The 16,688-nt window shown below is 46.6% G+C and overlaps 3 protein-coding genes across 3 annotated transcripts in view; 1 reads left to right on the top strand and 2 right to left on the bottom strand.

The window, feature by feature from the left end:
• Positions 1-2,328: 2,328 nt before the first annotated feature.
• LOC101803976 (soluble scavenger receptor cysteine-rich domain-containing protein SSC5D) lies at positions 2,329-8,939 on the bottom strand. Its single transcript, XM_005021808.6, has 7 exons — positions 8,807-8,939; positions 7,155-7,181; positions 6,076-6,402; positions 5,299-5,628; positions 4,511-4,840; positions 3,547-3,876; positions 2,329-2,622 (listed from the first exon to the last, which is right to left on the bottom strand). The coding sequence occupies exons 1-7, from the start codon at positions 8,904-8,906 to the stop codon at positions 2,588-2,590; spliced, it is 1,479 nt and encodes a 492-aa protein (XP_005021865.4). The 5' UTR covers positions 8,907-8,939; the 3' UTR covers positions 2,329-2,587.
• The window catches only part of LOC101803440 (uncharacterized), a 24,469-nt gene continuing 15,909 nt past the window's right edge, over positions 8,129-16,688 (top strand). Inside the window, exon 1 of the mRNA XM_038179224.2 lies at positions 8,129-8,234. The gene's annotated coding sequence lies outside the window, so the exon portion shown is untranslated. The remainder of the gene's footprint in view (positions 8,235-16,688) is intronic.
• The window catches only part of LOC101803633 (sulfotransferase 2B1), a 2,680-nt gene continuing 653 nt past the window's right edge, over positions 14,662-16,688 (bottom strand). The window contains exons 2-6 of the mRNA XM_072032144.1: positions 16,310-16,518; positions 15,805-15,931; positions 15,354-15,448; positions 15,086-15,266; positions 14,662-14,831 (exon numbers count right to left, since the gene is read on the bottom strand). Coding sequence (XP_071888245.1) covers positions 14,716-14,831; positions 15,086-15,266; positions 15,354-15,448; positions 15,805-15,931; positions 16,310-16,518 — 728 coding nt within the window. The 3' untranslated portion in view covers positions 14,662-14,715. The remainder of the gene's footprint in view (positions 14,832-15,085; positions 15,267-15,353; positions 15,449-15,804; positions 15,932-16,309; positions 16,519-16,688) is intronic.

The following is a 16,688-nucleotide window of genomic DNA, read 5'->3' as shown; positions in this document are numbered from 1 at the left end:
TTCTCAGTCTCAGACAAGTAGCACTTGTCTCACTTTCACTGTCTCTTTCCATGTCTCTGACAAGTGCCATGGGGTAGGGAGAGGTTTGAAGTCGGAGGTTGGTATTTTGAGGGATGATTCCCGTCTATCCACATAGCAGCTCATTTTTCCTATTTGCGTCTTTGAAATATCACTAGGATATTATATGTATACTACTACTTTCAGTGGCCTTGCAGGATAAAGCAAACTACTTTTACGGATCTGGATTGCATTCATTTCCTTCCAGGTTGGATCTAAACCTCACAGATCTTCCAGAGTGGAGAAGAGTGAAATAGTGCCAGCCGACATGTGTATGACATTTATTAAACCCAAACCAAAGTGATCCTTGAAGGCCAAAGAGCATGCAGTACAGAAGAAAATCCCTGAAACTCAGATCTATCACACTGAAATGCAAACATAAAAACAATGTGCCCAAACTGGGGGCATGCTTGCCCCAGGAATCTTCAGCTAATGAAGACAGAGAGGCACTTGCATGAGGCAAGTCAGCCCGGTTGTCTCCAGAGTAACTTCAGAAGCCTTTTCCTCCCCTGGCTGTAGATCCTTCTACAGCCTTGGGTGATTTTGTGTCTGATTTGGGTACCTCTGTGGATGCCTGCAGATCATTGGGTTCCACTGACCACAATTGCTTATCTTGGCCACAAGATAATTTTCCAGGCATATTCCCTTGGGGGGGGGGGGGGGGAAGGGATTATCTGGAGAACACGAGTGGGCATTTGAAGTCAGTTTGGATCCCTGCAACATCTCACATTATCATGCCCTTGGTGCCCAAGAGATCATACCGTTCCCATGCCAGTTCAACTTCTCCAGCTGATAATGCCTCTAATCCATGAAAGCTTTCTTGTGCTGATTGTAGAATACATTATATAAACATCCAGCTTTTGCTGTATTGGCTCGAACAGCTTGAGGTTCCCTTGGGTAGCCATCACCCGCCCCCAGAAGATGTTTAGCTACTGTAATGAAATCCTCATGCAACCTTCCCTCTGATAAGTAAAACAGATTGTACCTAGTGGCCCCTCTCTGCGATATTTCCACCAAACCTCGAACCACTTCTGTGTTGCTTCTCACTTTTCATCTAAATATATATATATATAGGCATGTGACCTGAATTTTATGTTTCTGTGAGTCTGTCTGGTGCTCTGTGTCACAGTGAGGTCACCACCAGCTTTACCTCATTTCTGTTCTCCTTGGAGCCGTACTGAACCAGGCACTTCCCAAAAAGCAGATGATCCAAGCTCCTTTAGACTTGCTTGGGGAGGGGATGAACTCTTCCATGAGGAGGAGGCGGGAATGGAGACAGTGTTGTGTTGTAACCTGGCTCAGCATCACGCAACCGTTCACTCACTCCCCCACAGTGGGATGAGGGAGGGAATTTAAAAAAGGTAAAAGTGCAAGAACTCATGGGTTGAGGTAAGTATAGTTTAATAAAAAGGAGCTTTCTTTTTTTCCAGCCAACTTTCCCCGGTTTTATTGCTGAACATGATGTCATATCGTACAGAATATCCCTCTGGCCAGGTGGGGATCTGTTCCCCCACAGCTTTTTGTGCACCCCCAGCCTCCTCACCAGCAGGGTACCACAAGAAGCTGTGAAGTCCTTGACTGTGCAACCACTGCTCAGCAACAGCTAAAACATTGGTGCGTTATCAACATTATTTTCATCTTAAATCCAAAACACAACACCATACCAGCCACTATGAAGGAAATTAACACTATCCCAAACAAAACTGGGATATACAGTCATCTCTCCTGTCCATAACAACAGCTTGAGTTGGCTGACCAACTTGGAGACACCCCAATGTCAATACTGAGATGAAGACCTTAGTGCTTTGCTTTGCTGGGACAAAACATTCGCATGGTACTGATGGGCACAAAGCATATTGCTTTTTGGAAAGCAACAAATCAGACACACACATACACAAAAATATGTTAGAGCCTAAGCCTTGATTGGACATCCCCAGAAAGTGCCAGTTTTGGCTTTTAGGAAGAGTGAGAGAGGAAAAAGAGTGTGTTCTCCTCTATGGGGTCAGTTTCCTTGGGCGCCTCTCAGGAGGGGCAGACAAATCTACAAAACTAAACTTATGCTGTTCAATGTCCAATACCCTTTCCAAGGCTTTTATGGTTGTCCTTCTTACCAGTTAGAATACCAGTGAAAACACATGCTTCTCAGCAGACATCTTTCAAATTCTTTCATAAACTTGGTATAAATATTCGTCATGTAGGATAAACGGCTTCTTGACAGATATATGCTCAGGCAGCAGAGGTCCATAAGCAATTTATGAGACAGACAGAATATCAGTTTTAGGGGAAATTTATTGATATTTTTTGATGTTTGCTTTTCAGTGGGAAAACATTTTGAGATGTGTTTTCTATCAATGTAGTTATAAACAAACTAGATCACTCAACGGATGAGAGAATGGTTTTGCCAAAACTTGAATTCTGTTAAGGCACACTGGTGGTTCTTTAGCATCACAAATATTCTCTTCTCAGCTGAATCTTACTGGCCCTTCTCCTGTGGCAAGGTGAGCATGGTCTGGTGGGGTCAGCATGGCATTCACGATGTTTCCGGCTCCTCCAGATTCTTGTTAACTGCAGAGAAAGGGAAAAATGAAATCTGCTGTCAGGAATTCTGCACCAGAATTGGCACCCAGAAGTGACATGGGTTCTGCTCTAGAAGAAGGTCTTCATGTTAGGTTATACTGATATATTTGGGTCTATTCACGAAGAATACTGTGGACACCAGAGCCTTGAACTGGCCCCTCTGGAAGTTAGGTTATGGCTGCACAAAGACCAAGCTCTTACCCTGATGCAAAATGCACTGCTTGATCCAGAGGACTGCAGCATGTAGTCCTGACAGAACAAGTTTGTGCAGGCCCCAGGTGAAAGCCTGCAGGTCTGCCAACACCCTACAGCCCTTTTCCTCCATAACAAAACCAATCAAAAACCCCCAAGGATTCCTTCCTTCACCTATGCAGGGCCTGTCCAGCCTTCTCTTCCAGGAAACAGAGCATGAGAAGTGAGGAGTTAAATGCACAGAGGTTTCAGAGAGTTAAACTTAGATATTTCTTGAGTACAGATGAGAGGTGTCTCTCCCTAGACATCATTCCAGCTGTCCTCCTCCTGTCCTCCACAGATGTTTGTCATCACCTCCTATTCCAAAAACTGTTCTACCTTCCCTTTTTCTGCCCATTAGGAACCTTGCCCTATACAAAACTCCCTTGTAAGCATCTCTCCATCAGAACCCATCCCATAGTCAGACTGTCACTGGTGTGTTTGTCTGTGCCCTGCTAATCACATCTAACCCACCACATCCACCCTAATCAGATGTTCCGTATTCCTTAGGACTCCCTGCTTCACTCATTTCCCTGCCTCCAACAGCATCTTCCCGAGAGCAAGAGCCTTCCTGCCTTGTGATTTCCATTATGTCCCATCCAGTCCAGCCTGCTGGCTTTGCCAGAACTGCTTGACCCTGTCCCCTCATCAGTTCAGGTGTCACAGTAATGGGTGGCTTACATGCACAGACAACATCAGCATCCTCTCCATGATAGCAGTCGTGTTGACCCCATGGCCTGGCCTGACAGTCAAAGATGCTTTCTTCTGTCCCCGTGCAGTTCACATCATCCAGCCAGATGACATCTGGCCCTCGGCCGTAGCGGGCACCTCCCAGGGCTGACAGTGGTGACCCACAGCCCACCTGCTTGCACACCACTTTGGCATCCTCCATGTCCCAGTGGTCATCACACACGCTGCCCCACCGATTCTCATGGAGTACCTCAACTCTTCCAGCACACTTGTTTGGGCCATCCACAAGCCGGACTGGTCCAGTCTCAGGAACATCTACCTCTGCACAAACACCAAAAAAAAAAAAAAAATTGTTAAGGGAGCATCTTATGTGCCCCATCCCCTGTGGAAAATATGCCTGCTCAACAGGGGCTCAGGTGCCCCTGAGCACAATGAAGATATGCCATCAGCGTTCTTCTAATGACACCTGGGCTTTTCTGGGGGTGGGAAGGAAGGACAGAAAACAAACAAACAAACAAAAACAAAAACAAAAAAAAATAAATAAAAAATAAAAGAAATAAGAGGCTGTAGGAAAAGGGCAGGAGGAAGTTTTTCTGGGCTTCATGGACACCTCAGGCTCTACTGGGTATCTGATTCAAGGCGTCTGTTGATCATAAGCACCCTGCCGGACAGAGGTGGGACAAGGGACCACAGTGTAGGAGAGAATTTAATGCAACCCTGGCACAGCTACATCAGTGTGTCACCACTGGTCACCTCTGCTCTGCATCACAGGGATGGCACCCAGTGATGGGATGAGTTCCTCAGCTGTGTCCCCCTGTTTCCATTAGAAAACATACACAGAACTGCACTGCACCTTTCACAGGGGCTTGGGATGATACCTGATTCAGGTTTATATACAGTAGGATCTGTCATCCTACTGCCCAGCACATGCAGGGGTGGGCTCAGAGGTGGTTACCTGAGCACACCACGCTGGCATCTTCCACGTGGTTGCAGGTGTTCTCTCCCCATGGCTTGGTTTCACATTCAGTGATAGACCCTTCTGTTCCTGTGCAGTTCACATCAGTCAGCCATATCTGGCCCTTCCCTTCTCCGTATTTTGACTCTGGGAGGGCTGATAGTGCTGTTCCACAGCCCAGCTGCTTGCACACAACCTTTGCTTCCCTTAAATCCCAGCCGTCGTCACACACAGTCCCCCAGACATCATTGTGAAGAACCTCGACTCTCCCAGTGCAGCGGTTTGGGCCATCCACCAGGCGGACTGAGGTGGAGATGGTAATCCCTGATTCTGCAGAGACATCCAGAGAGGGCATGCTCAGGAAGGCAGAAGGCTGTGCACTCATACCTTGGTATCCACCCCCCCCACATAACCTCTCCCTCCCACACTCATGGACATGGTCCACGCTCTTGTGCATGTTCTTAACCTCAAGCCTGAACTGGAGAAAAATGACCACAGAATGCCCCAGTGAGCAGACAGGAGAAAACCTTCCAGACTGGAGCCCTCTTCTAGGGTGTAAGGACCCCAAACCACCAGCAACACAAATACAGAAGGTGAGTGCTTTGTGTTCACAGAATCACAGAATTTCTAGGTTGGAAGAGACCTCAAGATCATCGAGTCCAACCTCTGACCTAAAGTCCAACCTCTGACCTAAGAGGTTAAGTCCGAGTTACTGTCCATGATTGTATCCACACTTGTAAGTGCACCCCAACACATAGCTGGCAAAAGTTGGGGGATATAAGGATTACCTGAACAGATTGCACTGGCATCTTCCCCGTGGTAACAGTTGTGATCCCCCCATGGCCTCGCCTGACATTCAGAGAGATCAGCTTCTAACCCCGTGCAGTTCACATCATCCAGCCAAATGGTGTCAAAGCCTCGTCCAAATTTGGCTCCAATGGGGGCCAGCACTGCATCCCCACAACCCAGCTGTTTGCACACAACTTGGGCATCTTTTATGTCCCAGTCATCATGGCATACGCTGCCCCACTGCTCTTCATGAAGCACCTCAACTCTCCCAGCACATCGGTCTGGGCCTCCCACCAGACGGACAGGCCCTGGCTCAGGTATGTCAGTTCCTAAAAAAAAGAACAAAGAAAGAAATATAAAGAAAGAAAAAAAAAAAAAGGAAAAAACGGAGAAGTTTTAGAGAAGTGTCTGTGCCCTTGATCACCTGGAGAAAGCAGAATCTCCTGTGAAACACCAAAATTTCCTAACACCTATCAACAGCTCCCTTCCTATCTTCTGGCTTAAGAAGAAAGGTTGACAAAAGAAAAAAAAAAGAAAAGAAAAAAAAAAAAACTGCATGGAAGGTGTTAGGAGAGGGAGCAGACTGTCTGTGTTTAATCCCAGCTCTGTTGGACTTACCATGCAGCTTCTCTGGGTCAAAGTGGATAGGGAGATGGAGCTCAACAAAGTCACTCTGCATCCCTAACCTCCTAGTTGGACAAGTCAGAAATTGCACCATAGCTTACAAGAGGCAGAAGGGACAATGTGGCATAAAATAGAAGACATCTGGAACTTACCTGAGCACTCCACACTGGCATCTTCCACATGGTTGCAGGTGTTCTCTCCCCATGGTTTTGCTTTGCATTCGGTGAGGGACCCTTCTGTGCCTTTGCAGTTCATGTCACTCAGCCAGATCTGGCCCTTCCCTTCTCCATATTTTGACTCATGGGGGGCTGACAGCGCCGTTCCACAGCCCAGATGCCTGCACACCACCCTGGCCTCTCGTAAATCCCAGCCATCATCACACACAGTCCCCCAGGTATCCTTGTGAAGCACCTCGACTCTCCCAGAGCAGCTGTTCGGGCCATCCACCAGACGGATCTCAAGTTTGGTTGTGTCTACATCTTCAGGGAAGAACAAACACCCCAGGGTGAAGATAGGGAATGAGAAAGAGGGCTGTTCCTCCCCAGAAGGCTGTCCTTATTGCCAGACCAGGGGGAACAAAAGCCTGGTGTATCCTAGCATCCGAGATCTTTGGTGTCTGGGAACCTGGTTTTGAGTTGGGAATGGCCAAATGCTGCAGGTGCCTTTGTGACCAAAAGTCCATTTTGAGAAACAAATTGCAGGGTTCATTTTCAACCTTAATGGGAGAAGTGTAGCCACCCCAAAACTACCCCAACATTCTTTTTCTGTCTGAGTTTGCCCATGGTTAAGGCCAATGTCTCCCAACAGACACTGCTACAAGGCATTGGGATAGCAGAAGGGAAGAGAGAATTGAGAAGTTTTCGCCCTTTCCCTGGAAAAGCTCTCAGGACTGGAAAGGATTGTCTCTGTGACTCAGTCCTGCTCCAGTTATTAAACTCACAAGGCCACAAAATCTGTCTCAAAATCTGTCTCAGCCCCAGTTACCTGTCCCCTAATCACAATACCTGCCACCCCTATATCAAGAACTGAGTATCTCTAGACACCATCACCCCTTTTCATGGATCTGGGGAACTCCAGTGGGAATAATTCAGTGACTGGAAAGTACCAGGGTCTAAAATATGGAACACCTTCATATTGGCTCATAATGGTCAAGGGGACACCAGGCATTCATGTGACTGAGATCAGACTCCAGTATTTATGACCCATGATCCACTCTACTACAAATACTGACCTGCCAGCAGGACTCCTGTGAGGGAAGCTGAAATAGAAGAAATACAGGACATTAGTCTGAATTAGCTCTGCAAAGTGCAGAGATTCAGGGCAGCAAAACACCAGACAGGAGGCAAGACCCTGTGAACTCTGCTAAAGCCCATCATTGTTCTCAGCCTCTCAAATCCTGCTGTCAATGGGTTTTGCCCATTTTAGAGCATTTGTGATAGAGAGTTCAGATAAAGAGAGAAAATGTGGAGATATATATATATATGTGTGTGTGTGTGTACTGGGAAAAAATTATTTGGGCAGATAATGTGAAAATATCATAAGAGATCAATTGAGACTCATTTTGTCCATACTCGGTGATCTGAAATTCTTTGTGCAGACTGATTAAATTACCTAGGTTCCTGTAATAGTCAGCAGAAAGATCTGAGTTGTGGCTGAAGCACAGGCTGCTCATCCTAAGACTGGAGCCAGAGCAGTGGGTCGAACTGCATCTGGATGTGTTTGTCTCTCCCTAGAGGCTCTGGATAGGCACACAGATCTCAGCAACAGCTAGGCAAGAGGTGCACATCTGGATGAAACTGCTGAAAATCTGATAAGCTGCAAGTGCCACAGCATTGCTTCCTTTTTTTTGTAAGGACTAGACCCATTAAAGGGGCATTGCTGCTTCTTAACTTTGGGTAGACACTGGACAGAACTAACTCCAGGGCTACTGCGAGGCCTGTAGACATTAATGGTAGGAATGATATGCAATTGGGACAGTTATGGGCCAAAGAATGGGGCTGTGCAAAAAAGCGTCTTCAAGGTGGAAATCTGTGAAGAGCGGTATTGCTGCCCAGAGGCTTTCTCTGGGGATTAATTAGAGGCTGAGGCAAAGTTGGGAAGGGAAAGCTTGCCAGAATCTGTTTGTCCTGGAAACTCAGGAAAAGAAGACTTTGTACTCACTATAGAAGGTCAGAAGCAAAAAAGAGCTCAACACAAACAACGGTTTATGCTCCTACATGTAACAGCCTGGCAAGGTCCCAAGCACTGACCAACAACTTCAGGCAAAGGCAGAATTGCTGACACCAGAAGTGACATTAGCACTATTGCCCAGGTAGGTGTTTTTACCACTCACTCTCTTTTGAGCTACTTTTAAAATTCATAATTACTTCCTTCTCTCTCTAAATTCCAGTTATGTTCAGATAGCTTATCATCCTCAGTGCCTACCAATGTACTGCAACCACAGATCATCCCCTGCCCATTGCCACCAGGTCTGGTCCTGTCCCTGACACATGGAAACCCACAAAGCCTGGAGAACCACAGGGGAGAAACAAGGGCACCCATTTTGTGCAGTGCTGTCTTATCTCATAAGGGTTGGGATTCAGTTCCTGAACGAGACACTTCTTAAGTGTCTAGGTATTGGTGTTAGATGGGGCATCATCTAGCTGTCCACCTGTGGCTGTCTGAGATGCCAGAGGGGATCCAAGTCACCAGTTGCAGCCCTGGTAGTCTAGAGAGGGATTCAGCTCACTGCAAAGTAGACACCACCAATTGCATTTCACTTCCCTGCAATGTCACATCTGTTTTGTGCTATGGACTATGGAAGAAGCAATGATGGAAGGGAAAGACTGTTGGTAAAGTTATGACAAGCCAAAAGCGGAGAGAAAAGAATCCCACCTCACTTACCCCAGAGGCATGCCAGGAGGACGAACCTCATGTTAGTAGCAGAGGGAAACGTGTGCTCTGTGTCTCCACGGGAGAGGAGGGCAGGGAAGAGGCAGGACATGCACCCAAGGGACAGGGTATTTGAGAAGTCCCCATGGCCCTGGCTCCTCCCCTCCATCCCAAAACCACCCTCTGTGCCCCATGGCAGGTGTTCAGCAAAGTGCAAGAAGCCAAGGGGCTCTGCTGGGAAGTGACCCTTGTGCCATAAGTGTCACGTAAGCCGTAAGCCATAGGATTGTGAAACTGGGCTGTTTCGGGAATTTGCTGAGCAAAAATGTCCTCTCAGTTCAGATCTTTCTGGACCACTGATGGCAAGGATAGGGGCACCTGGTGTTTTGCAACTCATCTTCCAGGACTGGCTTCAGGCAGGAATAGGGCACTAATATATATGGGAAAACTAAATTTATCCCTTGGCACTAGTTCAGCAAGGGAGTCTGTTAAAAGAAAAAAAAAAAAAAAACTTTTCCCAGTGCTGAAAGCAGTGGCTTTATCCTAAGATGAGATTTTTTTTTCCCTTTTTCTCCTATGTTTGTTCCAAAGAAAACTTTGTGCAATATTGTTTTAATATTTGTCTGTGTTCACAGTTTAGTTAATTTTTCTGTCAGTGTGATTACTTCTCCTAGTCTTGACAATGTCAGATACAGAAGCAGCAGGATGCTCTGTTGCTGGCAATGAAAGCCAAGCTCCCAGGTCCCCTGTGAAGTTGGATCACCCAGACAGTCACATGCCCAAGCATAGAAATGATGCTACAGGGATATGATGCTGCTGCTATCATGTGTGGGATCTACTTCATACCAACTTCTTGCACTCAGATAACTTGCATGCTCAGCAGAGCTCATCAAGCACTCCTAGGAGGCGATTGCATTCGTTTTTTGGAGTCAGACACCAGTATTGAAGATGTCTAAGCAGGGAAATGCCATCAGGCTGTCTGAGGAGGTGGATATGCCAAAAGGAGAGTGATAGATAGGAGAATCACACTGCACCCCCCACTGCTGTACAAGAGGGGCTCAGAAAATACTCCTTGCATTTAGATGAGCAACATGTGTGTGGTTGACCAGTATGACCATTGCTCAGCATCATCCCTAGGAATCCCAGAGATGGGTACAGAATAGCTCAGCTGAACACACAGAAAATATTACTGCTGAAAATACATACAGATGTCTTTAATCCCAGTGAAAAAGCTTGGTGAAAAAGCTGCAGATTTTGTGCATCTTTGATATACACCTCTGCTTAGACTGTGCAACCCAGGGACTATTTGCAACACCTTGTCTTCCCCAAGCCAAGGAAGAGAGTGAAGCTGAGATAGCCTCTGGAAATGACAGACAAGGAGAGAAAATCTCTGGCAGAGATGGAGTGTAGGAACGGGTGACGACTCACAAGGAATGCAAATGAACGTAGAGCTAGCAAATCCTTTCATTGCAACAGCATGTCTAGAGGATGAAAAGTGGAGGTAATAGACCAGAAAAGCAGGCCTGAATTAGTATAAATGTCAAGCTACCTGGGTCATGACTCTCAGTTGCAGACATGCATCAGTACAAATTTTATTCAGATTTTATTATTACATTTAATATCAAAGCTGTGTGTGGTGAAAGAGAGCATTTCATCTAACTCAGCAGCTGAGTTTCATATCCTATTGTCTGAAGACTGTTCACATCCATCTGCTTAGTTTCAGGGTTTGTCCATCAAGCAGACTTTTTACCCTCTCCATCTTTGCCCTGTTTTCTATGTTCTGATAGCAGTTGCTGCCTCACTCATGGTCTATCTCAAGCAGGCCAGCATCTGGCCAACACCTTTATCAAAGACTGATGCCTACACCCAGACACTGATGTGTGGCAGAGACCCCAGAGCCCATGGGAAGATAAGCGTGTCACACACATTACTCGTAAATGAGAACCCTTGTTATAGAAGTCTCAGATGAGGTTTGTGTGTTTTTTTGTGTGTGTGTTTTTTTGTTTGTTTGCTTGTTTGTTTTTGTTTTTTCACAACACCCATATGTTACTGATTTGCAGCCTGTTGCGCTTTGATACTGATCCTTAGGTTCTGTCTGTCTGTGTTGGCCAGTAATTCCCGATTTGTATTTGTACAGTTGATTGCTCACTTGATAGCTAAACTCAACAAACCTGTGTTCACTGATAACTCCTAGAATGTTATCTACTAGGTGACTACAAATAGAAGTATTGGCTCTCTGCTCTGTGTTTTTCCAGGAACTGAACTTAGACTAAATCTTCTAAAATACACTGGGGTTGCTTCCTTCCTTTCTTCCCAGCCTCCCTTCCTTCTTTCCACCCTTTCTTCTTTCCTATCATGATCATATTTTTTCTCTCATTCATCCATTTATTCATTCATTCATTCCTAAGCATACACACCAGGTCAAAGCTGCCAGTTACCTGGAATCTCCCCCATCTCACAAGCATTGTTGATGACGATCATTGCCATTTCACAAAAATATTAAAGGGTTATTTTTGAAAGGATTGGGATTTCAAATTAAGATTAAAATATCTGTCTTTCCTAGGTGTACACTCAGTATTTCAACTTGACTTCCACCTTTATTGTTACTTGTAATTATTTTAGCCCTGTCAAAATAGTAAATATTTTAGTAAGAATGGAAGAAAGTGCGAAAAAATTAAACACTTCAGCATGGTTTGTATACACTTTCACTAGCTTCTCTTCTTCTCTGCATTGCTGGTAAACTTTCCTTACTCTTTCCCTTGTTGCAGATGTGATTACGCAATGTATTCTTATTACCTGCTATAACCTTTGATCTATGTATTTCATTTTGTACTGTTGGCTTTTTAATTATGACCCAATAAGCCATTCTGTCATATTCTCTCCTTAGTAATTTGGTGTGATTTTGTTCTTCTGGATGATTTTTCCCTGAACATTGTATCCCTATCACTCCTATCAGCCTGTCCCAGAGCAGCCCCCACAACCCTGACCAGCCCCCCATATTAATTGTTCAGCATGATGCCATATGGTATGGAATACCCCTTTGGCCAGTTTGGGTCAGCTGTCCTGGTTCTGTCCTCTCCCAGTTCCTTCTGCACCCCCAGCCTAGCCCTACATCTCTAACTCCTCTGGTTTATTCTAGTTTAGTTAGTATAGAGACATTTGAGTTAGACCCCTGATGAAGCTTCCTTACTGGCTAGAGAAGCTGGAATTCCTCTGTGCTGCTCTTCAGGTGAAAGAAGTAGCTGTACCCCTCTCTACAACTTACCAAAGATCTTGGGAGTGCGTAGAGGTCCCTGCTGACTGGAAGCTAGGCAATGTTACACCCAGCCATAAAAAGGGCATGAGAGAAGACCCAGGAAACTACAGACATGTTAGTTTGACCTCCATCGTGGAAAAGTTGTGCAGAAGATTGTCCTGGGAGCTATTGAATGACATTAAGGAACAAAGCTGTGATCAGGCAGAGTCAACATGAGTCATCAAGGGAAAATCCTGCTTTAGTAGATCAATCTCCTTCTATGACAAGGCCAACTACTTGTCAAAAAAAAAAAAAAAAAAAAAAGAAATTGAGATGCGTTAAACACAGCATAGCCAGCTGGCAAAAAGAGGTGACTCTCCCACAGGAGAGGCTGTGAACACTTGGGTTGTTTAGTTTGAAGACAAGAAGGCCAAGAGACAACCTCATTGCTGTCTGCAGCTTCCTGAGGAAGGGATGCACGGAGTGAAGTGTCAGCCTCTTCTCCCTAGAAGCTGATGATAGGATTCATGGGAATGGCACAAAGCTGCAGCAGGGGAGGTTCAGACTAGATATTAGGAAAAATTTCTTTGCTGTGAGGGTGGTCAGTACTGGAATAAGCTTTCTAGAGGGGTGGTTGATGTCTCATGACTGTCAGTGTTCAAAAGTGATGTGTTTTAATCCAGTAGGCAGCTCAGCACCAAAAAACTGCTTGCTCACTCTCTACCAGGAGAGTCATTTACAAGGACAGGTAAAAGTGCAAGAACTCACAGGCTGAGAAAAAGACAGTTGACTAGATGAAGCAAAAGCTTTGCATGCAAGCAAAGCAAAAGAAGGAATTAGTTTACTCCTACCCATCAGTGGGCAGGTGTTCAGACACACCACATAAAGCAGGGCTCATCATGTGTAACTTACTTGGGAAGACAAACACCATCACTCCAAGTGTCGCCTTCCCCTCCTTCTTTACCCCAGGTTTTACTGCTGAACATGGTATGGGATACCCCTTTGGCCATTTGGGGTCAGCTATCCTGGTTCTGTCCTCTCCCAGCTCCTTGTGCACCCCCAGCCTCCTTACTTCCAGTACAGTATAAGAAGCTGAAATGTCCTTGACTCTGTGCAAGCACTGTTCTGTGACAACTAAAACACTGGTGTGTTATCACCACTATCTTCATCAAAAATCCAAAACCCAGTATCATACAAGTCTCTGTGTAAATAAATTATCTCTATGTCAGCCAAAACCATGGCAAGAGGTGTTTGGATAATGCTGTTAATAGTATGCTTTAACATTTAATTTACCATGAAGTGCCTTGGCAGTTTGACTTGATCATCTTGATCATCAGTGCTCATGCTATCTTTCAATAATATCACCACTTTCTCAGACATGCCAGGAAAAAGCTTCAGTATCATTGACATTCTTACAGTGAGAACTCTGCCATTTGTCCTTTTGTCATCAGACCTACTGCATTGGATGTTTTTCATAGTGCTTCACCTGGAGATGCTCATTGTCTTTTTTAGGTGTAAGGATAGATGTGCTGTGTTTTTCAGATCAAAATATTTGAAATAAAGGGATCTTTTTCACGCCTGCCAGAGTTATTTTATATAGGAAGAAGATCAGATGTGTTGGGTGTACCAGGGAGTGACAGGGAAGTGTGTGCACAGGGAGTCAGAGCTGGCCAGAATAGTGCTAGAGTTTTGAGAGGCAAAAGCAGTTTGCTACAACTCTGCTAAGCTCATCTGGGACAGGCTCTGGTGTGAGCAAAGCTGTGCTCTGGTTTTCCCTGGAGAAAACAAGTGGGTCAGTCTAGCAGAGAGGGTTGGGCAGAATTAGTGTGCATGTTTTTAAGACACAGGGAACAGGTGAGAACTGAATCAAGTGTAAAAAGAGTTATCTCATTTGGGACCTGATATTTGTGCCCCGCTGCAAGGTAGGATTTATAACTGCAGCTGGTTGATCTGAGGTGAGATGTAAGGGTATAAAAAGGTGAAGGATGCTCTCCATGTGTATGAGGAGATGCATGCTAAGACACATGAAGCGTACTCCCTTTGCATTCTCCCTCTGGAGGCTATAAAAGCACTTAGCACTTGCCCTGAGCATATATTAGTTCCTACCTGTTAGTGAGGGCCCAGCATTTAGGAGTGAGTTAGGGGGAGAAAGGGTAACCATGAACTGAACTTTTTTGCTAAAACAGCTCTATTTGTTCTATTTTCGTTGGGCTCTTCTCCTGCTGGAAAAGGAGTCTGAGTAACTGAACCTTGAAGTAAGAGACCACAGTGCATTCAGTGAGAAGTCCCAGGGAAACATCTCAGCTGGCTGCAGCTACTGAACAAGCTGACCTGGTCTGTGCTCCGTGGATAGGACATGTTTCACCTGTGTTCTCAGGGGTGTGCTACCCTCCTCTAGCAGCAGGAGAGTAACAAGTTTGGGGGCAGGGACATGTGTCCTACCCTGGAGGGTGCCCAGAGCTTATCTCAAGGCCAAAAAAGGTTGAGGAATGAAACAGACAAGAGATGTACAACTCAGGAGGTTCAATCCCCAAGCAGAAGGGGTGCAACTTAACTGCTTGCACACTGAGGTTTAGAGACGTTTGTATCCCTGGGTCCAAGGCAGTGGCAGAAAAGAGACAGGTAGCCCTGGTGCCAATAGCTGGTTTGTATCCAGTGCTCAGCTGGCTTCAGTTTGGTCTGGATCCTAATGTCTGTCCCAGGGAAAGGCCATGTTCAGGCCCTGCATCCTGTCCTGATAGATCCTGTTGAAGGTCTCACTCTGTGCCACTGTGAAATGGTTCTTCCAGTCCCCGCAGATGCCTGTGGAAGGAACATTTCTATCTCAGAGCACACCCCAGAGCAACAGCCCCCCTTTCTGCTCAAAGGCACAGGCACAACCCCTGGGTCCAGTCACCACCCTGAGGGGCTGTCCAAAATGAGATACCTTCCTCATGGACCCCATTCTACACTCCCAAATGCAGGTGCTGTTGCTCTCCAGACACCCTCTGTCTGTCTGTCCCCTTGGGGACACCAAAGCCCCACTGCTTCACCCTCCATGGGCCCACCCTGCTCACCCTTCCTCAGGAACTGTCCCTTAGTCTGGTCCATGATGTCCGCAGGGAGCAGGACAGAGCTGCACATGGGGTTCTCCCTCATGGCTGAGAAGGAGGCATTTCGAACTACCGAGGAGACAGCAGCATCATCTAAATCCTGTCCCAAGAACTGGCAGATGCGTCTCACACTGCCTTGCAGGTCCTAGGGGAACAGATGGAGCCTGTTAGCACTCAGGGGCTTGTGACACATCAGCACATTTGGAGCTGGTGGGTCCGCCAAGGTCTCTACCTGTTTCAGCTCTTCGTAGGTGATGAAGAAGAAGTTTTCCTGGTCCTTCATCTCCATCCAGCCTTGGACATGTTCAAACCAGGAGCCATGGGGCACTGATGGGAGACAAAAGGCAGCAGGGGCATGGGTCAGATCCTGCCAGGGTTTTATAGGGTTTGCTGACCACGACTTCCTGAAGACATCTGAGCTCTGCAGAAGAAGGCAGGGAAATGGAATTTCCATCTGTTTCAGAGCCCAGCAGGGCTTTGTGGGCCTGTGGGCCTCTCTCCAGAAGTATTTTTGTGTTTGTTTTTTTTTTTGTTTTTTTCCTTCCTGAGCCATTCACCCTTCTTCTGGGGGAAGTTTGGCTTCACAGCCATCATCAGTGGACCATAGGAAAAGAGCCCTGAGTCAGAGGTGATGAGAGACCCCCACACACAAATGCTCTGAGCAAGCCACAAACCACACTCACGCTCTCCATTGAGAAAGTCCCTCAGGAACTGGTCAAAGGACGTGGGGTCCTCATAGCTGCTGCACATCTTGGAGAAGTAGTAGTAGGAGACAACGACATCTCGAGGATCCCGTAGGGTGTAAATAACCTGGGGTAGAGTGCATACAGGAGTGAGACACTCCTACTAAGGGAAGGCAAATTGCTGGCACTGTCACTGGCTCTGTAAATTGAGGGGTCTGGCAGAGAAGGATCAATGCTGTGCTCCATCACACACACCTTGGGCAGGGGTCCATGAACACACTGGTTCCCTAGAGTTATCAGAGCTTCCCCAAAATATCCAAGGATGCAAGATGTGAGATAGGGGGTTGCATATTTCCATCTGGGGGATGTGTAGGACTCCCACCCTAGGCCAACACCAAAGTTCTCACTCCCCAAGGCCTCCTTACCCCAAGATTTCCCTGATCACGGGCAGCGGCCCTCCCAGCCTCCCAGTCCCCTTCAAGCTCTGCGTGGGTGCCCGTCCCACCTTGGCAGTGGAATGGGAGAAAGACTTGGGGAAGATGTGCCTAGGGAGGTGGCAAGTCAGCAGACGAGGTGAGGGGTAGCTGAGGGCTGCCTCCAGGCCCAGACGGGTGGAGAACCAAGGCATACGGTCCGAATTGAGGATGGTTTGGTTCCAGCTGGGGTGGCCATGGCTGCGAATGAGGCTCAAGATCTCAGTCATCCACACAGTGCCTGCCAGGGATAGCAGAGATGCAGGGGGTTGGGATGGGTGGACCTCACCAGCACCCTCATCACCAAGGCTGTGCTCCCTAGGAAAAAGTTCTCCCTTGCCCATGCGAAGTCACTGTAGGGGAAGGGAAGAAGAAGATAGAAGGAAAAAGGAAGAAGGAAGAAAAGGAAGA

The sequence above is a fragment of the Anas platyrhynchos genome, chromosome 36 (assembly GCF_047663525.1).
Source record: "Anas platyrhynchos isolate ZD024472 breed Pekin duck chromosome 36, IASCAAS_PekinDuck_T2T, whole genome shotgun sequence".
Taxonomy (NCBI): Eukaryota; Metazoa; Chordata; class Aves; order Anseriformes; family Anatidae; genus Anas; species Anas platyrhynchos.
This window is presented reverse-complemented; position numbering and strand designations above follow the sequence as displayed.

Coding starts and splice junctions, on each gene's coding strand:
- LOC101803976 (XM_005021808.6), bottom strand. CDS start 8,906: ATGTCCTGCCTCTTCCCTGCCCTCCTCTCCCGTGGAGACACAGAGCAC. Junction 7,182..8,806: donor CCTCCTGGCATGCCTCTGGG/GTAAGTGAGGTG, acceptor CTTCTATTTCAG/CTTCCCTCACAGGAGTCCTG. Junction 5,629..6,075: donor TGCCAGTGTGGAGTGCTCAG/GTAAGTTCCAGA, acceptor TCTTTTTTTTAG/GAACTGACATACCTGAGCCA.